The sequence below is a fragment of the Schistocerca americana genome, chromosome 3 (genome assembly GCF_021461395.2).
Source record: "Schistocerca americana isolate TAMUIC-IGC-003095 chromosome 3, iqSchAmer2.1, whole genome shotgun sequence".
In the NCBI taxonomy this organism is placed as follows: domain Eukaryota; kingdom Metazoa; phylum Arthropoda; class Insecta; order Orthoptera; family Acrididae; genus Schistocerca; species Schistocerca americana.
In genome coordinates, this window is record NC_060121.1 from 471,259,886 (window position 1) to 471,283,323 (window position 23,438).

General features: G+C 40.6%; 1 protein-coding gene across 1 annotated transcript in view; it reads left to right on the plus strand.

The window, feature by feature from the left end:
• The window catches only part of LOC124607164, a 43,386-nt gene extending 25,774 nt beyond the window's left edge, over window positions 1-17,612 (plus strand). Inside the window, exons 4-6 of the mRNA XM_047139376.1 lie at window positions 16,244-16,394; window positions 17,084-17,313; window positions 17,395-17,612. Of these exons, the coding sequence (XP_046995332.1) occupies window positions 16,304-16,394; window positions 17,084-17,313; window positions 17,395-17,499 (426 nt within the window). The 5' untranslated portion in view covers window positions 16,244-16,303 and the 3' untranslated portion in view covers window positions 17,500-17,612. The remainder of the gene's footprint in view (window positions 1-16,243; window positions 16,395-17,083; window positions 17,314-17,394) is intronic.
• Window positions 17,613-23,438: the final 5,826 nt, after the last annotated feature.

The window sequence follows — 23,438 nt, forward strand, 5'->3', positions numbered from 1 at the left end:
TTTTCCTTGGGTAGATCAGCCTCTTGTATACAAATACACTTCTCGGGTTTGCTGTGGGATAACACTATGCAAATCCTACAATATTTCATTGAAGCACGTGTTTGGCATCTTCAGGTGGTGATACTTACTGTCATCAGTGCTCCTAAATGCAACTGATGATTACTGTGCTGAGGTGTTGAAATTTATTGTGCTGTAAGCATTAATTACGCATATACTGACAGGCGTTACAGTTGGATGAAAGTGGCCTCATAGTGCCCACTACTGGGAACCAAAGAGAGGCCTTCTGCATGTAAGCAGTGGGCAATGATTGTGATGCCAAATGCTTCTGTGGATAAAAATAACAGGTTCTTGTTCCTTGTGTCTTAATAAAATGAGAACAATGCTTAGTTCAAATCGCACATCCCTGTTTATAAGATTGTCTGCCATATGGATACTTATGGCCTCCTCAAAAATACAATCCAGAATGATGATGAAATATGTTTTTCATAAAACATGTGATGCCCCCCTGTACAGGCAGCGCTATGCTGCTGCTGAATTATCGTGTTGGCCCAGGCATATACAACAGTAGTTTTCTACACATTGTTCTGACAGTGTGCAACATGTCCATATCTGTCCAATACAAGATTTCTCACAATAAACTCCATTTTCGACAGCCAAGGTCATTGTTACCATTGGATAAAAAACACACTTAAAAATGTCTCTTTTGAGGATTCGTTTTATTCTCTAAGACCTACTGCCAAAATACAACAAGAAGGCTTTTGCAGTGGTTGCCTCCACATATTCATTTACATCCATACACTGAATTCACTTTCATGGCAATGCATTACATATCTGTTTATCAGAATAACCATTCTGTTGGAACACCATTCTTGGATGTTGCAGATCACCTGGCAGGCTGAAGGATCAAAGAGCAAATGTTTTGCAATGAAAAGTGAACATAAGGTGTGATGTTTCACCTTCTTTGTTTCTTCATTTGTTGTCCTTGGTGTTGACGTGCTGGCTGAAAAAAATAAGGGGTGGAAGTGCAGTACTGTCTACTGTAAATGTTGTAGCCAACAAATGCACATTTGTGTTTCACAGTTGTTTACTTTCACTTTTCACAATCCCCCATATACACATTTAATATGACCAGTGCACTACTGTTTAGCTTTCAATAAGCCTCATTAATAGTTTTCAGGGGAACATCAACATACTGCTACACTAGTTTACTCTTGAATATCTATGACCAGTAAAAACCTAACCACACAGTTCTTGAAGAATAACAAGGTACATATGGAGCAGATACTGTCATTGTTTTAACACACGGCCTAATTGTGTTACGCTTATTTCACGGATGCATTGTTGTTGATCTAACCAGTACAGTTTTCTCGTCTTACTGCTTCATTATCTAATAAATAAACACCTGCTCTGCTTATCTAATCCAAAATTGATTCTACATAAAAACATTCCACAGTAACAGATCCTTACGCTAAGGCAAACTTAACTCTCATTACTGATCAGACACAATTATCACTTAGAAAAACTATTATTTCAGTGTATTCCATCAAATTGCTGGAGATTCTAGCCTGAAGAGTGATATACATACAGATCTTGCTTCTTCTTTCCACACACATTACTCCAGACAACTATGTTCAAAGTTGTAATTCATTAATGTTAAAAAAGGCTGTACCGTGACACACATCTATAGGTAGATATTAATCTCAATATACAGATTGCACTGAAAGCAAACACTTCTATTATATCCCAATTAATATTAAGACATAGTATCCAAGATGGTTTATGTGGTGTCACTGCCAGACACCACACTTGCTAGGTGGTAGCCTTTAAATCGGCTGCGGTCCGTTAGTATACGTCGGACCCGCGTGTCGCCACTATCAGTGATTGCAGACTGAGCGCCGCCACACGGCAGGTCTAGAGAGACTTCCTAGCACTCACCCCAGTTGTACAGCCAACTTTGCTAGCGATGGTTCACTGACAAATTAAGCTCTCAATTGCCGAGACGATAGTTAGCATAGCCTTCAGCTACATCATTTGCTACGACCTAGCAAGGCGCCATTATCATTTGCTATTTATCTTGTGATACATGTACCGTCAGATCGATGTTCACCAATTATGAATTAAAGTTAAGTATTCCAGTAGTTACTTATGTTCTTTGCTACTATAAATTCCCTTACCTGTTCCAGACCTCACGCCAGCCTGCGTGAGCTTAAATGCGTGCCTTTCGGCTTCACCTCGTAGTGGCTTGGCTGTCTTGCCAAGTCACAACAGTTTATATTGCATATTGCCTCTGCTACTACACCAATGAGCTGATTACTGCAGATGGTAAAGTTTTCAGATAAGCTGCACCTTCTCCTCCACATATGTTGACACCTTTTACGAGTATTTTCTGTTTAACTTATTCTTTGACAGAAATTCTTTAACCATTGTACCAATTTACTTTCTTCCATCCTCTTATGATTTCATTACTTATCACTAACACAACATGTGTGTGTGTGTGTGTGTGTGTGTGTGTGTGTGTGTGTGTAAACACTGGAGAAACCTTTTCTAAAATATTCGTATACGAAAGTATCCTACTGCAGAAAATCATGTGACAGTCAAAGAAAGAATGCTTCTGATCCACTTATAACTTACAGATATGATAGGAGAAGAATTGGACTGCCTCAGGAAACACAAAAAATGAGACAGACAGCTGGGGTAAGCATTATCGCCACATAGTGAATCCAACACAGAATGTTGAACCCCCTACTTGCTAATTGCACAAGGAGTTAGTCCCAAATATTACATCAATGCTGAGATTTTGGATCACTAATAAGTTACACTCCAACGGCTGTCCTGCCAATTTCACAGTTAATAGTACCTCTCGTTTCACACTCTTTGATAGCTTACCAGTAGCACCAACAATTTTTATTCCAGAAACATGGATCACCACTATACCCTCTGTGTTCTTAATATATTTAAAAAAATGCCTGTGATATGCCATTCAAATCACTACCACTGCCCAATAAACACTTAACATGTATACCTTGTACACTTGCCGTTATTACAGTGTGACACACTTCCATATTGCTTACCATGTGATCTTCATACAACAAATCCTCATTAATTCTTTCTTTACGTAACACATTGTCCTCATTATCAATTATAAATTCAAATACCCCATTCTCATCACTACTGGATTTGTCATTGCTATCATCATTACAACTACAGTCAGAATCAGACCCACTGTCACTTATGCTGTCCTCAAATACTTGGCTCATTAGTTGATCCTTGTTTCCAGTATTAGACCACAAAGCAAAACATCTGAATTCCTTATGTTCTCTTAAAAATTTACTATCCATTTTGACACTTTGGACAACCTGAGCAACATCAACGCACACTGTTTCATGGCTTGATTTTATTATAGTAAGTTCCTCCTCCTCCTTTTAGGTGATAAAAATTGCTACCCACACCATCATTCTGCATCTCACTAGAATTAGAAATTACACTCCTCTTATTACTATCATTTACATTACTCTTAACTCTGATTAAAGCACATTTATATACAAGTGGCTCTTCATCGCTACCTGCTCTAGTGCGAGGCAAAACTGAAGCATTATCTAGTTTAGATGGTTTGATCCAGAACTAGAATCATCTCCTCCATTTCTTTTATTTGAATTTCTCCTACCATTTCCATGTCATTTCTAGCTCTCATCTACCCAACCATTCCTTGAATTTCTACTGTAATTAGTCCTGTTCATCCTATTTACCTCAATTTCTCTCCCTGATTAAATATTGTCATCAAAATTCCTCCTACAATCTTCCACTGAGGGCTTCACTCTCTCCACTTTATCAACATAAATCAAGAAATCACTAATATTATCCCTAGGGGCAGGTACAAGCAATTATCTAACTTTCTGGGACAACTTAATTTCTAAACCCATAATTATTGATTCGCTACCTAGCTCTTTGTCCAAATATTTCACTTTGTTTATCCAAAGCTGAGGTCCAATATTCATCAAAAGATGCTTTCTCAAAGCTTTGCCACAGTAGTACAACTATCAGCTACCTGAGCTGCCAATCCATAAGCGTCCCCCTTCAAAAAAACCTCTCACAAATGACATTTTCTCTTTTGTCATTCCATGTTTCAGGCAAATAATTAAATTCTCTCAATAATTCCAGTGGATGCCCTTTCCATATGGTTCAAAATTACTAAATTTCTTACAACCAACAAATGAAGGACTGTTTGGGGCACTATACACTGTATGCTTTTGATTTTGCACCTCTTCCATCTTTTTCTCTATTTCAGCCAATTTTGAATCTACATTTTTATTTACTTTTACTGGTTTTTCCCCTACCACTACTGCACACTTGGTTTCTACCTCTGTTTCTAAATAATTTTTAATCTGATCAATTTGGTTCTCGTGTTTAACCCTGTTTTCAGCACAAAATTTCCTGGCTCCTTTGCCTTCATCTTTGCACTGTTTTTCAGAAGCCTCCACCATCCTACTATAGTCATCACAAAGCTTCTTTCTCTCTTCTACACATTTACTGCTCATTAATGTTAATTTCTCACTAGTATCCTGCTCTACTTTCTTTATCGTTTCATCACAATGTTGGAACACGTGAGGCAATACTAACCTTACGACTTATCTTAGAAGAAAGATTAAGAAAAGGCAAACCTACGTTTCTAGCATTTGTAGACTTAGAGAAAGCTTTTGACAACGTTAACTGGAATATTCTCTTTCAAATTCTGAAGGTGGCAGGGGTGAAATAAAGGGAGCGAAAGGCTATTTACAATTTGTACAGAAACCAGATGGCAGTTATAAGAGTCGAGGGGCATGAAAGGGAAGCAGTGGTTGGGAAAGGAGTGAGACAGGGTTGTAGCCTCTCCCCGATGTTATTCAATCTGTATATTGAGCAAGCAGTAAAGGAAACCAACGAAAAATTCGGAGTAGGTATTAAAATTCATGTTGAAGAAGTAAAAACTTTGAGGTTCGCCGATGACATTGTAATTCTGTCAGAGACAGCAAAGGACTTGGAAGAGCAGTTGAACGGAATGGACAGTGTCTTGAAAGGAGGATATAAGATGAACATCAACAAAAGCAAAACAAGGATAATGGAATGTAGTCAAATTAAATCGGGTGATGCTGAGGGGATTAGATTAGGAAATGAGACACTTAAAGTAGTAAAGGAGTTTTGCTATTTAGGGAGTAAAATAACTGATGATGGTCGAAGTAGAGAGGATATAAAATGTAGACTGGCAATGGCAAGGAAATCGTTTCTGAAGAAGAGAAATTTGTTAACATCGAGTATAGATTTAAGTGTCAGGAAGTCGTTTCTGAAAGTATTTGTATGGAGTGTAGCCATGTATGGAAGTGAAACATGGACGATAACCAGTTTGGACAAGAAGAGAATAGAAGCTTTCGAAATGTGGTGCTACAGAAGAATGCTGAAGATAAGGTGGGTAGATCACGTAACTAATGAGGAGATATTGAATAGGATTGGGGAGAAGAGAAGTTTGTGGCACAATTTGACTAGAAGAAGGGATCGGTTGGTAGGACATGTTTTGAGGCATCAAGGGATCACAAATTTAGCATTGGAGGGCAGTGTGGAGGGTAAAAATCGTAGAGGGAGACCAAGAGATCAATACACTAAGCAGATTCAGAAGGATGTAGGTTGCAGTAGGTACTGGGAGATGAAGAAGCTTGCACAGGATAGAGTAGCATGGAGAGCTGCATCAAACCAGTCTCAGGACTGAAGACCACAACAACAACAAAACAATCTTTCCCTACTGCCTCAACCTTCTTATTTAATTCTAAAAGATTAGAGCTTACTATCTGAATCTCCTTTTTAATTTCTTTATTCAGTTCATCATTTAAGCTAGTCATGTCAGCTTTAATGCTATCAGTTTTCTTTTCTACTCTGCTAATGTCTTCTTTCATACTACTAATGTCTTCTTTCGTACTCGTATTACTCAGACTACTCATAATTTGCCTTAACATTGGTTCCAAATTTCTGTCTGCCATAAACTGTTGCCCTTACTGACTTTCACTACTAGATGCCCTCCTCCTTAACCTTAACGATCTCACCCATTTCAGTACTGTTTTCGGATTTCACTCACATAACCACACAATGTAGATGACGTTTTCATCATTCCACCTACAATAGGACTTTCATCCACATCATTCAAAGTTACATTCTTGTTTGATTTATAATCACTACAGAACTAGTCCCACTTAGGTCTTTCTGTTCATTTAACAACTTAACCTCTACAGCTTTGTTCTCAGTCACACTGTCTTGTTCGTCAAAGTCATTCATTGTGTATCACTGAATACAAAACAGCTTTTGCAATGAATTACCTTATTCTCATTCACTCTTCTCCTTCTTCTCAGCTGCTGTTGTTGTGGTTGTTATCTGGAACTGCACGGCTGCGGAAAGTCGTAATTCTCTTGGTGAAGCGTCTTGTTTACCCCAGTCAGCTGTGTCCACCTGCATGCAGATAGGCTACTCCTGTACTCAATGGCTGCTTCCATAGAACCCGCTCACTGATTGGTTGCTGTCATACTGTGGCCATGAAACCCATGCATTGATTGGCTGTTGCACCACTGCACTGTAAACCACTATCTAGTTCACTGCTCAGAATTCGTGAGTCCAATTTTGTTGCGCCCACACATAATAGCCCTCACCTGGGGCACCACATGGGATGGTCCTGCCTTCCTTTATTCTTCATTTGTTTTGTCCTCAGTGTCAACGTACTGGCTGGGAAAATAGGGGGTGGAAGTGCAGTACTGTCTACTTAAATGATGTAGCCAACAAATGCACATTTGCGTTTCACAGTTGTTTACTTTCACTTTTCACAACCCCCAATATACACATTTAATATGACCAGTGCACTACTGTTTAGCTTTCGATAAGCCTCATTAATAGTTTTCAGGCAAACATCAACATACTGCTATACTAGTTTACTGTTGAATATCTATGAACAGTAAAAACCTAACCACACAGTTCTTGAAGAATGACAAGGTACATAGGGAGCAGACGCTGTCATTGTTTTAACACATGGCCTAATTGTGTTACACTTATTTCACAGATGCATTGTTTTTGTTCTAACAAATACAGGTTTCTCGTCTGAAACTTGGCCGTGGACTGACTGTCTCGGGACCAAAAATCGGTTTGAAGTTTAATTTACAGAAATTACAATTAAAACTTAACTCATTAAATTAACTGAATGCATCAAAAAATTGGTTCTTTTAACAGTTTCTTCTACTGCAAGAGTTAGGCTGAATTATTTGTTTACGTCTTAAAATTGACAAATATCGTTATGCAAACAATATTTTGGACAAAACTGTTAATTACTTTGGAATCAACTAAGAGCTGGCTTTGCTAACATGTTTTCTAATAGAGCCAATGGATCCTTTAAGAATACTATTAGTTGTTCCTCCGAATGTTTACAATTAATACAGAATTTATATTTGTTTGTATGTCAACAATAGAATTGAAGTTACGAAACAATTACTGATTCCACTCTGTAATGAAAGTATTAACTAGGAATAGTCAAACTAAATTATAAAATCAATTACATACATAAAACTAAGCACAAAATTAGATCTGGTGTTATATTCTTTAAAACTGAGGGCCAACCTTTCTCTTTTATGAAAATGCAGATTATACTCATTTATATTAATGCTAATTAAAAGTGAAACAATGAATTTTAAGAAGGCAGATGGCAAAACAAGAGGGGAAGTGAAATTATCCCGGCTTGCTTCGACACAAAGGCACTATCATATTTTGCAGAATGATGACAGCTTTTGGTCTGCAAATATAACTCTATGGTGGTATACACTATGTCTCAGTATTCCGTTGGCTTTTCTTCTAACCGTGACATCCAGGAACGTTAAGCTACTGACATCTCCATTTTCATAGTGAATATTCAGAAGGGAGGAGTTCAAATACTGGAGAAACATCACACTGATCTGGACTTGCATGCCATCAGCCATCGTCACCCAGCAGAAAAGTGTACTGTGTTACAAACTTTAACATATCATGCAAGAACAATATCAGACACCAATAACCTGCCTCATGAGCTAACCATATATATAAGGTCTTCAGGAACGGTTGTTACAACAATCGGCAAATTAATGAAGTATCAAAAGCAAGAATCACAGTGAGACCAATGATAAGGAGCAAGAAAAGAAACTTGCTTTTTTCCCGTTTAGAGGCTCTGTGACAGGTAAAATAAGCCACCTGCTGAAAAGGCACACAATCAAATTGACTGCAGGTCTGCATCAAAAATCTGGAAATTACTGAGATCAGTTAAAAATGCAGCAGATCTCGGAAGACCAGGGGTTTACAAAATACCTTACATTGGACAAACAGTGTGCACTGTAGAATAATTTAGGGGAAAGACCATGAGAAATTTTATTGCTCGCACTAACCCAGGGAATATGCTTCAGCTGAGCAGGCACTAGAAAGCAGTGCATGGAATGCCGGTGCAATGCACAACTTTAGGAGCGCTAACATCATCATAGGGAGATGAATTGCTAAAATCACCATTTCTTCCTGAACTTTCCAAGCACCAGTAGCATTTGTCTTGTCATCCACGAGGAGAACGATTTGTCTAAACAACCCATGGCTTTGGACGTCATAATCAATTTCTTCACAGCAGTATTTGTCGCAGGGCTTTTACCTGTTCAAATACCCACCTTATGGCAGTAGGTACACAAATCTGTAATATCAGATTCTCCATTCCGACAGCAAAACTTCACTAACAGTTCCTTTTCTGGTAAAGTCAACATGCCACAATTGCTGACCCATCTGACTCACTCTCTCACTACAACTCATTATATACAGAGTTCTCATGCGGCATCACTGGTGTGTTGCTGTCCAGCACCATCTGTTGGCAAGTTTCTGCACTCGTTTTTGGTTTCAGTAAAATCCCATGTCATTTTAGGCATGTGTGCCCAGTTTTATCACTGTACCTACATTATTCTGTGAACTTGTGCAGTTTCAAATGTTAACTGACTTTTTGGTCACCCTGTATATATATGTTATATGTAAAAACAAAAATGATGTGACTTACCAAACGAAAGTGCTGGCAGGTCGATAGACACACAAACAAACACAAACATACACACAAAATTCAAGCTTTCGCAATCAACGGTTGCTTCATCAGGAAAGACGGAAGGATGTGGGTTTTAAGCGAAAGGGTAAGGAGTCATTCCAATTCCGGGAGCGGAAAGACTTACCTTAGGGGGGAAAAAGGACAGGTATACACTCGCACACACACACATATCCATCCGCACATACACAGACACAAGCAGACATTTGTAAAGGCAAAGAGTTTGGGCAGAGATGTCAGTCGATGCGGAAGTACAGAGGCAAAGATGTTGTTGAAAGACAGGTGAGGTATGAGCGGCGGCAACTTGAAATTAGCGGAGGTTGAGGCCTGGCGGATAACGAGAGGAGAGGATATACTGAAGGGCAAGTTCCCATCTCCGGAGTTCTGATAGGTTGGTGTTAGTGGGAAGTATCCAGATAACCTGGACGGTGTAACACTGTGCCAAGATGTGCTGGCCGTGCACCAAGACATGTTTAGCCACAGGGTGATCCTCATTACCAACAAACACTGTCTGCCTGTGTCCATTCATGCGAATGGACAGTTTGTTGCTGGTCATTCCCACATAGAAAGCTTCACAGTGTAGGCAGGTCAGTTGGTAAATCACGTGGGTGCTTTCACACGTGGCTCTGCCTTTGATCGTGTACACGTTCCGGGTTACAGCACTGGAGTAGGTGGTGGTGGGAGGGTGCATGGGACAGGTTTTACACCAGGGGCGGTTACAAGGGTAGGAGCCAGAGGGTAGGGAAGGTGGTTTGGGGATTTCATAGCGATGAACTAAGAGGTTACGAAGGTTAGGTGGACGGCAGAAAGACACTCTTGGTGGAGTGGGGAGGATTTCATGAAGGATGGATCTCATTTCAGGGCAGGATTTGAGGAAGTCGTATCCCTGCTGGAGAGCCACATTCAGAGTCTGATCCAGTCCCGGAAAGTATCCTGTCACAAGTGGGGCACTTTTGTGGTTCTTCTGGGTTTGAGGGGATGAGGAAGTGGCTCCGGTTATTTGCTACTGTACCAGGTCGGGAGGGTAGTTGCGGGATGCGAAGGCTGTTTTCAGGTTGTTGGTGTAATGGTTCAGGGATTCCGGACTGGAGCAGATTCGTTTGCCACGAAGACCTAGGCTGTAGGGAAGGGACTGTTTGATGTGGAATGCGTGGCAGCTGTCATAATGGAGATACTGTTACTTGTTGGTGGGTTTGGTGTGGACGGACGTGTGAAGCTGGCCATTGGACAGATGGAGGTCCACGTCAAGGAAAGTGGCATGGGATTTGGAGTAGGACCAGGTGAATCTGATGGAACCAAAGGAGTTGAGGTTGGAGAGGAAATTCTGGAGTTCTTCTTCACTGTGAGTCCAGATCATGAAGATGTCATCAATAAATCTGTACCAAACTTTGGGTTTGCAGGCCTGGGTAACCAAGAAGGCTTCCTCTAAGCGATCCATGAATAGGTTGGCGTACGAGGGGGCCATCCTGGTACCCATGACTGTTCCCTTTAATTGTTGGTATGTCTGGCCTTCAAAAGTGAAGAAGTTGTGGGTCAGGATGTAGCTGGCTAAGGTAATGAGGAAAGAGGTTTTAGATAGGGTGGCAGGTGATCGGCGTGAAAGGAAGTGCTCCATCACAGGGAGGCCCAGGACGTGCGGAATATTTGTGTATAAGGAAGTGGCATCAATGGTTACAAGGATTGTTTCCGGGGGTAACAGATTGGGTAAGGATTCCAGGCATTCAAGAAAGTGGTTGGTGTCTTTGATGAAGGATGGAAGACTGCATGTAATAAGTTGAAGGTGTTGATCTACGTAGGCAGAGATATGTTGTGTAGGGGCTTGGTAACCAGCTACAATGGGGCAGCCGGGATGATTGGGTTTGTGAATTTTAGGAAGAAGGTAGAAGGGAAGGGTGCGGGGTGTCTGTGGGGTCAGGAGGTTGATGGAGTCAGGTGAAAGGTTTTGTAGGGGGCCTAAGGTTCTGAGGATTCCTTGAAGCTCCGCCTGGACATCAGGAATGGAATTACCTTGGCAAACTTTGTATGTGGTGTTGTCTGAAAGCTGACACAGTCCCTCAGCCACATACTCACGACGATCAAGTACCACAGTCGTGGAACCCTTGTCCGCCGGAAGAATGACGATGGATCGGTCAGCCTTCAGATCACGGATAGCTTGGGCTTCACCAGTGGTGATGTTGGGAGTAGGATTAAGGTTTTTTAAGGATTGAGAGGCAAGGCTGGAAGTGAGAAATTCCTGGAAGGTTTGGAGACGGTGATTTTGAGGAAGAGGAGGTGGGTCCCGCTGTGACGGAGGACGGAACTGTTCCAGGCAGGGTTCAATTTGGATAGTGTCTTGGGGAGTTGGATCATTAGGAGTAGGATTAGGATCATTTTTCTTCGTGGCAACGTGATATTTCCAGCAGAGAGTACGAGTGTAGGACAGTAAATCTTTGACGAGGGCTGTTTGGTTGAATCTGGGAGTGGGGCTGAAGGTGAGGCCTTTGGATAGGACAGAGGTTTCGGATTGGGAGAGAGGCTTGGAGGAAAGGTTAACTACTGAATTAGGGTGTTGTGGTTCCAGATTGTGTTGATTGGAATTTTGAGGTTTTGGAGCGAGTGGAGCTGGAAGTGGGAGATTGAGTAGATGGGAGAGACTGGGTTTGTGTGCAATGAGAGGAGGTTGAGGTTTGCTGGAAAGGTTGTGAAGGGTGAGTGAGTTGCCTTTCCGGAGGTGGGAAACCAGGAGATTGGATAGGTTTTTGAGGTGGAGGGTGGCATGCTGTTCTAATTTGCGGTTGGCCTGTAGGAGGATGCTCTGAACAGTCGGTGTGGATGTGGGAGAGGAAAGATTGAGGACTTTTATTAAGGATAGGAGTTGATGTGTAGGTGAAGGATTAGGTGGGTGACGGCAATGGATTGTTCAGTTTGGAACTGGTATAGGGACTGATGGAAAGAAGGGTTGCAGCCAGAGATGGGAACTTTAAGTGTGAGGCCTTTGGGGGTAATGCCAAATGTCAGACAAGCCTGAGAAAATAAAATATGGGAGCGTAATCTGGCTAGGGCGCAGGCATGTTTGCGGAGGGAATGTAAATAAAACTTAATGGGGTCATTGTGGGGGTGTTGTGAGGGTGACATGGTATTAGAAGGTTGAAAGTGTAACATGAGGCTGAAATGAAAATGAAAATAAAAATATATGGGGAGAGATAAAGGTAAACTAGAAAGCAACTGGAGATCTGGTGTGAAAAAAGGTGAAAAAGTGGTGGTTAAAGCTGGGCTATGTTGATCCTGTGGTGAACTTGGGTTGGTAGACAATGATGTGCATAAAGGTTAGGTGGTTGTGTTGCCACCAAAACAATCTGTTACCCCCGGAAACCATCCTTGTAACCGTTGATGCCACTTCCTTATACACAAATATTCCGCACGTCCAGGGCCTCGCTGCGATGGAGCACTTCCTTTCACGCCGATCACCTGCCACCCTACCTAAAACCTCTTTCCTCATTACCTTAGCCAGCTACATCCTGACCCACAACTTCTTCACTTTTGAAGGCCAGACATACCAACAATTAAAGGGAACAGCCATGGGTACCAGGATGGGCCCCTCATATGCCAACCTATTCATGGGTCGCTTAGAGGAAGCCTTCTTGGTTACCCAGGCCTGCAAACCCAAAGTTTGGTACAGATTTATTGATGACATCTTCATGATCTGGACTCACAGTGAAGAAGAACTCCAGAATTTCCTCTCCAACCTCAACTCCTTTGGTTCCATCAGATTCACCTGGTCCTACTCCAAATCCCATGCCACTTTCCTTGACGTGGACCTCCATCTGTCCAATGGCCAGCTTCACACGTCCGTCCACACCAAACCCACCAACAAGTAACAGTATCTCCATTATGACAGCTGCCACGCATTCCACATCAAATAGTCCCTTCCCTACAGCCTAGGTCTTCGTGGCAAACGAATCTGCTCCAGTCCGGAATCCCTGAACCATTACACCAACAACCTGAAAACAGCCTTCGCATCCCGCAACTACCCTCCCGACCTGGTACAGAAGCAAATAACCAGAGCCACTTCCTCATCCCCTCAAACCCAGAACCTCCCACAGAAGAACCACAAAAGTGCCCCACTTGTGACAGGATACTTTCCGGGACTGGATCAGACTCTGAATGTGGCTCTCCAGCAGGGATACGACTTCCTCTAATCCTGCCCTGAAATGAGATCCATCCTTCATGAAATCCTCCCCACTCCACCAAGAGTGTCTTTGTGCCATCCACCTAACCTTCGTAACCTCTTAGTTCATCCCTATGAAATCCCCAAACCACCTTCCCTACCCTCTGGCTCCTACCCTTGTAACTGTCCCCGGTGTAAAACCTGTCCTATGCACCCTCCCACCACCACCTACTCCAGTGCTGTAACCCGGAACGTGTACACGATCAAAGGCAGAGCCACGTGTGAAAGCACCCACGTGATTTACCAACTGACCTGCCTACACTGTGAAGCTTTCTATGTGGGAATGACCAGCAACAAACTGTCCATTCGCATGAATGGACACAGGCAGACAGTGTTTGTTGGTAATGAGGATCACCCTGTGGCTAAACATGCCTTGGTGCACGGCCAGCACATCGTGGCACAGTGTTACACCATCCAGGTTATCTGGATACTTCCCACTAACACCAACCTATCAGAACTCCGGAGATGGGAACTTGCCCTTCAGTATATCCTCTCCTCTCGTTATCTGCCAGGCCTCAACCTCCGCTAATTTCAAGTTGCCGCCGCTCATACCTCACCTGTCTTTCAACATCTTTGCCTCTGTACTTCCGCCTCGACTGACATCTCTGCCCAAACTCTTTGCCTTTACAAATGTCTGCTTGTGTCTGTGTATGTGGGAGGATGCTAAGTTCACCCAACCTGGATATGATGTGACGTCATTATGACGTATATACGCTTTAGTCGATTAACACACCTATCGACTTTTACGAACGTTCGAGATTCTAAACTGTCATCAGCTAGTGGCTTGTTTTGACACGTGCGATTCTGAAAACAGCTCAGTGTGGTAGCGTATATGTATTTCGCCAAAATAAAAGAGCTGGATATTAATAGAAATATTCCTAACCGTGGCCTTGAAAACACCACGTAAAAAAGTGAAGTCTTCTTATGTCTCGACCAGATTAGATTGTGTGATTGTTGTATTGAATGCTTACGCCAAAAATAATATTTATTTATTATCAACATTTTAGTATGGTTTCATACAATGTCAGTACATATTAGATTGTAGCAGCATACTCTTGCTGACTTTTTTTTCTTAATTTATATAGCTGAAAGAGAACTCGTGCAAGTTTGTTAGCTAAGTAATTTATATGTCCATCCCACGATAGTCTTTTATTAACCATGATTCCAAGTAATTTTACACTCGGACAGGTGCCTTAGTGTCCAGTAATGACTGATGTGTAGAATGATTGAATTTCGAACTTAAAAAGAAAAATATGAGGCATTGTTGAAGAAAAATCGTCGACCGGAGATGATATACGAGGGGAAGTGGATTTCTCAATGTAATCTTAACCAAAGGTTAGTGTCTAGTACTGATTGACGTATGAAATGATTGAATGCAGTGTCAAAGCATTCCATGGTGGTAAGCTTTTCTCTCATTAGTCTCTCGAATGGTGAACACATGATTAGAGACGAACAAACGAAAAACAACGCACAGGACACAAACACAGTACAATACACAATTTAAACGCAAAACACATTTAAACGAATGGCGCAGAGCACAGCGCTACCATGTCACAATGTCTCGAAAGTTCACAAAAGTCGAATAGTCGATATACGGTTTCTATCGTTTTCGATGTAGCATGTGTGCGTCATAATGACGTCACATCGTATCCAAGTCCGGTGAACTTAGAATCCTCCGTGTATGTGCGGATGGATATGTGTGTGTATGTGCGAGTGTATACCTGTCCTTTTTTCCCCCCTAAGGTAAGTCTTTCCACTCCTGGAATTGGAATGACTCCTTACCCTTTCCCTTAAAACCCACATCCTTTCGTCTTTCCCTCTCCTTCCCTCTTTCCTGATGAAGTAACCGTCGGTTGCGAAAGCTTGAATTTTGTGTGTATGTTTGTGTTTGTTTGTGTGTCTATCGACCTGCCAGCACTTTCGTTTGGTAAGTTACATCATCTTTGTTTTTACATATATTTTTCCCACGTGGAATTTTCCCTCTATTATATATATATATATATGCAGTTATATACATTAACATGCAAATATGCAAAAATCCGAGCTTCAGAATTATTGTCCCTACCACAGTTGGTCCATCGGGATCATATTTAAGAAAAACAAATACTGAGGTGGAAGTAGGGTGGAGAAGTGTCCCCTTGGCAGATGTTAACTTCCTATGCTGACGAACCTTCTTACCATAAAGTGACAATATGAATGTGGTGTAAACTTGAAATGACTGTTCAAGGCATTTTGATATCTTGACAGACTGAACAGTGTACACAAGTTGCTTTCTCCCAGTCATGATTTGGCGACGTAGTGCTAGTGCACTTCTGTTGAACTGTGCTGAGGATGGCGGTTTACTTTCACCTTCATCACACTGATGGTTGTATATAGCAATTTCCTGTGGTCAAAAGTGTGTTGAGAAAGAGGTTTCCAATTAAAAAATAATCTGAAATAGTCATGAGAACAATACAAAACTTTTTTGACTAGTTTATACAAGGTTTCGAATTAGAACACAAGAATTTCAAACCATTTCAGTCTGTGTGTTAGCCCATTTAAGCTCACTGTTTTTGTAGTCAAAGATGATAGCTGTTAACATATAAAAGATAGGACCTTCAAGATGGAGAACTATATGCAAATGGCCTTAAGAAATTGACATAGATGCTGCAGCATAAAATAGTGTAAACTTCCCAGAATTAATGTTTACTCTTCAGTGCCCAGTCCACTGTTGAATGAAAATTCATTCCGGAAGCAATCCCCTAGGTTCTGGCTAAGTCTTTTCTTGACAATAGTCTTCCTTCTAGGAGTGCTAATTCTGTGAGTTATACAGAGGGACCTCTGTGAAGCTTGGAAAGTATGATTGGTATTGGTGGAAGTAAAGCTGTAAGGGCAGCTTGTGTGTCATGCCTGGATAGCTCATTTCTTCTATCATTGTTCTTTTGTAAATACTGTTGCAGAGTAATACAAAGTGGACTCCATCAAGGGGAAAAAGAAGCCATAGCCAAACAGACAAATTTATGCTTGAAGTGATGGACAGTCTTGAAGAAATTCTTGGAGGACCACATAATTTACATGCTGTACATATTCTGCCCCAGTATGAGAGAGCAGGTAAGGATGACAAGAACAACTTCAGAAAATACAGAGTCTCCCACATAAAATTGGTATGCCTTACATACCAGTTAATCATCTCTAGTCTAACTGCTTGTGAAGTGCCAATACTATGTCTCGAGATGCTTATGCACACCACTGGCATCTCTTATAAACAGGTAACTACATGTTTTTAACATTACTGTTTTCCGTTTTTGGTTAGTTCATTGTTACTTGAATCTTGGGCGTGAGGCATAGTAGTTTTATGTGGGACACCCTGTATAATTAAAATCAAGAGGAGACAAACTGGCTGACCAGTACTTACTTTCAAGAGACAAGCACTGCCCAACCATTCAGTCTCCTCCTAATTTCTCAAGTGAATTTCCCTGGAGATAATGTATTTATTTCTACATAGTAAACTCATATGTTACTTATGGAAAATATTATTAGGTTGTAGGAAGAAGGTTGTAGGGCAGTCACAAACTTAATTGTATATTTAAAATCAATACTAAGCATGTGTTGGAAGTATAATTGCTTGTAGGAAGAAGGTTGTAGGGTAGTCACAAATTTAATTGTATATTTAAAATCAGTACTAAGCATGTGTTGGAAGTTAATTGCTTAGAAGCACTCCATAGTATCATATTACACCCTTAATAGAGTTATATTGTTATAAATTACATCACTGTCTTTCTTTTATGATGCCTTAACAGATATTGTCTTTGGTATTGACAACAATGGAAAGCCAAGTAATATACCTGCTCAGTTCAAGGAACTTCCTCTTCATCTTGTGAAACCACCTCCAACAAATGAAGATCAAACTTTGTGGTATGCTGTTGTAATTGGAGGATGGAATTTATTTATAAGAGGGGAGGACAGACCTGTTGGTGCAATAGTTACTAAAATTCGACAGCTTAAGAGACTGGGCTACAAACCTACCTTGGTAAGTGACATGTATATTCATTTTTAGAATTTGCCAGAGACCGACTTTGAAAAAATATAAATATTTTTTTCTTTTTTCTAGGTATCATGGTTTAATTGGTCTATGATGAAGTCTGAACAGAAGAAAGAATTTCTTAAAAATATGACTGCAGGAAAACAACTTGTTAGAAGTATTGGACAGGGTTAAATTTCATACATACCAAAGCTATGTAATTTATTTTTGTACATTCAACATTTTACATGAAAAAAATTTGTGTAATATAATTATTTATTAAAAAGCAGTGAGATATTCCACTTTAATGAATTGATGCATACAATTAACCTTCACTTATTGTTCAAATGTATGGTAGATCGATAAATTTCAAAATCAAACAAATTATCTGTTGCAATGTTTTGTCAGGTATGTCTAACCTTTCCTTCATGTAAATTCAACCACTCCATCTTGGGTTTTCATACATTATTGTTTAAATATAGGGGCGGGGGAGTCTCCCTGAAGCATAATATTGCAACAGTGTACATCAGTTAATCCTTTCATTTAGTATTCATCTCATCTGGTGCTTGTGACTACTCATTGAAATATCCATTTATCCCACAGACGTTTAGTTATTTCCAGATATTTACATACCACTGTAGTAGATTTCTTCAGAGCAACATTTTCTATGACAAAACCCAAAATCAGCCTAAAGTAGAGATATGATCAACTTAAAAAAAAAAAACACCCCTGAGAAGTCTAGACACCCCTGAACAGACTGCACACAGGAACAAAAGGATCCAAAGTAGGTAGCCTAGAATCTAGTCAATGCAATTGTGATGTCCAGACAATCTAACACATGTATTCCTATCCAGATTATCCCACACAAAGCAACCTCAACCTTTAGGATCTCATGCCAGTAAGTCGTAATGCAAACCTACCATCTAGATCCGTATTCTGCAGATCCTCCGTTGGCTTTGTTGGAGGGTACTTTGTGTACCAATGTCACTTCCTGCCTTTCTTGTTCCAATTGGAAATTATACATGAGAAGAAAAATTGTTCCTAAACTTATACCTGAGCTTGAATGTGGGTAGTTTTTCCTTCGTATCTCATTGTGAGATATGTTGTGGAGGAATCAATATAATGAACTGCCAACAGGCCATTTCTCAAACCTCACTGTGATTTAGTTTTTTGCTTAGTGATGAACCCATCCAACTGAAAGTGGGCTTCATTGCTAAACCAAACCATGAATGTGCATACTAATTTAGCCTACATTATGCCTCGCAGCCAGCCGCACATTTTGAATGTCCTAACACAAATTATTCAGAAGTTATTATGATTTTATTTCACTTAGTCCAATAATTTTCACCCTGTATATCTCACATTTGACAACTGGTATGTACATGGGCCTCACAACAGGTAACCAGGTAGTGGGTAAGTGAAAGCAGAGCATTTACTAAAGTGGTCTTGGCGTGGCTGCTTTGCACGCCTACCACAACCAATCATGTAATGTGATTTTGTGATTGTGTCTATGGAACACTTTGGTGTTGCCATGGCCTCATAAATTACTTGTTTTTGTCACATAGCTTCAGTGCTGCCTTTCGCCATACAAAGTGTAATTCATTCTTACACTGATGACTCAAAACATTGACCATCTGCTTAACGGCATGTTAGTCCACCATTGGAACACAGTACAGCAGTGATTTTGCATGGCATGACAAGTCATTTGTAGGTTTGCAGAGGTATGTGGCATAAAATGTCTATGAACAGGTCAGACAGTTTCCAGAAATTGTGGAACTATCATTTATGTTGTGGAGCTGGTGCCCGATAGTATCCCAAATGTGTTCCAACAGGTCCAAATCAGGCAACTTTGATGACCACACATCAACACAAGTTCACAGCCGAGCACATCAAACCACTGTAGCATGATTCTCTCTCTCTCTCTCTCTCTCTCTCTCTCTCTCTCACACACACACACACACACACACACACACACACACACACACACACACACACACACAGTTATCTTGCTGGGACATGCCATCAATCAGGGAAGACATCCTGCATCAAGGGATGCAGATGGTCGGCAGTAATGTTCACTTAGTCAATAATTGTCATGGTGCCTTCAATTACTACCAAAGTGCCCATGGAAGGCCAAGTGAATGTTTCCCATAGCATAATAGAGCTCCACTAGCTTGCATCCATGGCATGGTACATGACTCAAGCACCTATTTGCCCTGAACAATGGCACATCGGTCACAACCATTGACCTTCTGTAACAACAGAAGATTCATCTGACCAAGTAGCAGGCTTCAATTTATTTATGTTCCAATCTGAATGGCCCCTCCCCTTGCAATCGTAGTTGATGATGCCATGGGGTCTGCTGTGGAGACCCATGTTCAATAATGTGTACTGAATGGTGTGCTCCAAAACACCTGTGCCTGCACCATCATTGTAATGTGTCACAGATTGCTGTCTATACTGGTTTACAGAACAGACAAGCCTCTGATGTGGGCATACAATACATTGTTGCTTACTAATGATTTCACCATCCTTCAAGTACTTTTCTTAGATAATCACAGTAGTAGCCTGCAAACAGTTGTTTTCAGGATGCTTGCTCCTATGTGCAGGGCCATAACAACCCTCCCCCTGTCAAAGCTGCTTGTGTCAGTGGATTTCCTCATTTGCAGCTTGTATCTTCAGTATGATGATTTCTCATTCAGCTCTGCTCGACTTATTTACAGTATATTCTCAGTTATTCAGGATAGTGTGGGGGAGAAGCAGCATGAATTGTAGAGATATTTTCAAACATGTGTTCTTTGTTCAAAAGAATATCCAAGCTCTGTGCATAGGTACTGTAAGCCTATTTATTTCTTAAAACAGTCTGTGATGTTGGTCTGCTTCTGAGAGGAGTTTACGCTTTTCCACATGGCATTTCAAATTTATCTTGCAGCAGTAATGTCATTGTAATGAAACTCCCTCTGACCCTTATAACCCAGAAGAATAGCAACACATTGCAAGTGGTACAGTGACAATGTCACTGTCTTCATCCCCAATTTCACATTCATTTTCCTCTTCGTTGTTTTGTTGTGAAGCAGCAGTCACAATGTCGCTATCACTCAAGTACTGGAAGACAGTTTCACATGCATCAGTCTTCAGCCACTCATTCAAGTTTCTTTTTTTCCATTTCCATTGACATCTTCAATACCATTTAAACCCATTTCCAGATTCATTATTTGTACAGTTGTTATTTCTTCATCACTGAAACCTTGAAAATCACTTTCTTGTACATGAAAAAGAATTTGAACTAAGCTGCTCTTCTTGCACAGTAAGTTTGTGAGTTCCATGACATTGTTTGAATCTGGTTAGCCATGTAGATAAGGCATTAAATTCTCCCTCTAACCCTGGAGGAGCTTTATGAAAAAATTTATCTTCTTAGGCATACATCACACCTGAAAGAATGACACCTTCTGCTCGTTTTTAGCTAAACTATTGCAAAAGAGCAGCAGCTAGTTCACCAAATGTAAATCTTTTCATGCTTTTTGTGCAGATGGTCCAGAACTAGTTTCAAATTTCCTGACAATATTGTGTATTTTATGCTAATTCTGTCTAATGCCCTGAACAGTCTGCATTCCAGTACCATAACCAGCACATAGTTTTGCAGCAGTTTCCCCCTTCTCAAAATGTTCAGTTGATTCAAATTTTTGTTTCAATGTCAACACACATTCTTTTGTTTCTCCATCATCTCTTTTACAAATTTCTTTTAACTTTCTTAACTGACAGTTACATGTTGATTAACATCATAAAACTGAGTTTGTCTGTGTTTCACATGGAAAACTGAGTTTGTTTTGGATTCACATGGAACAGGCTGGCTGATAACAATGGACAACAGTACTCTGTTATTATGTAGCAGTCATTTAAACAGCAGAAAGGGCACTTATTTTCACGTGGTGGGTTGATTATTTCTGTTTGCTGGAGAAAAATATTGCAAATTTATTTTATTTTATGCATGAATAATATGCCAACCAGAGAATCCACACGTAAATAATCAAGTGTACACTATACATTTCTTACCAATTCAAATGCTCACAATGCCACCAGGTAGCATTAAATGCAGTTGATCACAAGTTTTCAGAACGGTTTCCTCGGATAACATTCAAATGCTATTGCAAAGACTCATCAGATAACATTCAAATGCTAGTGTAAAGATTGAGACCCTTACACAGTTCATCTAACATTGGGTGATATGTTAAAACCAGCCTTACTGCAGCAGATTTACTTACCCATAAGAATAAGGATGCGCACAGCACACCACCTGCATCTGATCCTGTGAAGATGTACCTATACATCAGCAGCACTGGAGTGTCTAAATAATGGTCCAATGGTGATACTTTCTGGACATAAAGTTCATTTTATTCCTAAGTATCACTGATGATTGGAGAGAGCCGATGTTGGGGGGAAAGGGGGGAGGGGCAATAATGAGGCTAGGCCACCTCTTTTGTTCATTAGTAATACACTGTTGAATTGTATAAGTGACAAATGATGTGTAAATGTTGTTTTTCCACATTTGGTTGTGAACATTAATTGTAACTGTAATATAATACTGTTAACTCAATGCATACATACATATATTTATTAATGTGTGTGAAAAACTTAGGCATCTTCCAGACAAATTAACAGAATCGTAGAGAGGCATGTTACACTAGATGAAAGGTAATGACAATATCACCAATTTGAATACAAGACAGGAAACAAGTGATACAAAAAATATTTTGCAACAAACTATCGGCAGTGGAAACTATGCTCACCCTTTAAGGATATGAGACAGCTCATTTCAGAATGTTAGATGGAGAGTTGAGCAAGCAGCCAGTTCATTATGTAGAGTGTTCAAAGAATGCAGAAAAATCTGTGGGAAGTGGGTAAAGGTAACAAGTAATAGGTGAAATGGAACAGCACTTCAGCTTAAAGTTATTTGAGCTTACACTAACCAATATGTTTTACTTATTACCAGAAGTAGAAGAACCTTATTCAGCTGTATGGTGCAGCAAACTTCTAGCAAAAAAACTATCTAACTGGTAACAAGTGAGATACCTGAGAAAAAAGTCTTGCTGATAGCTAGTAGGCTAGCCATAATAGTGTTGCAGGCCAAATTAGGAGTAGAGAACCAGGACACAAGTATAGGGTGGTTATACTTAAACTTGGGAGAAACCCCCCCTCTCATGGAAAAATGAGTGATTATAGAGCCGTTTGTAAGGACAAGAGACAATAAATAAACAGTTAAAAGAAACATTTTTACTTCCACATGAGAGGGTAACATTTGTTAATTGCGTATATTATTTGTGTTCCAAGTTACAAACATTGCTGAATGTGATGCCCATCTGCATCCACAACAGCTTGGAACAGCACTAAAGACATCATTTCACAATTGTTTGCAGCACTTTTCAAATGGTGCATCATGGAAAGTTCAAGTGCCGTGACAGACCATGCACTGCTTGAAGATCACACAACAGGTGCAGCAGTCCCAGCCATTGATACAGTAATTTCAACAAACAGTGGCCCAATTGTCCATCAGCTTCTCCCAGGAGCAACTCCCAAGTCTCAAAGTAATTAGAACTTTGAAACAATGTTTTTCAACCATGAGAAGACCTCTCCGCATTCCTTTAATGCAACAATCCTCGCTAAGAGCATCATCACAATTGTTGTTTTGGTAAAACAGCTTTACGAGTAAAGCCCTTGTCCAGACCCATATTGACTGTCTGCAAATAATACTTCTTTTTAAACCCTATATAACTGTACCAGTACTGGTGCCTTACAGCAAGTCATGGCGCTAACACTGCTAACAATGCAAATCCTGTGCACATTGTTGAACATCATTCCTATATAGCCCCCCCCCCCCCCCCAGCGGGCAGCCACTCTTTGGCGGGTTGTTGCTTGGCTACCATGGGGCCCCAGCCTTTGCAGCACCTTTTCCCTTCCATGCTGCATGTCTATCCTCTTGCTATTCTTTTTCCCATCCATTGTGGAACATGTGTGGGGTATTATTGGGAATGTTCTGCTTTCTGTTGCTGACCTGCAAACAGTCTCAACTTTCTTTTTGGCTCCTTTTTTCCTTTCTTTGTTTCCCTTCTCCTGTCGTTCCTTCGCTTTGGCATTTG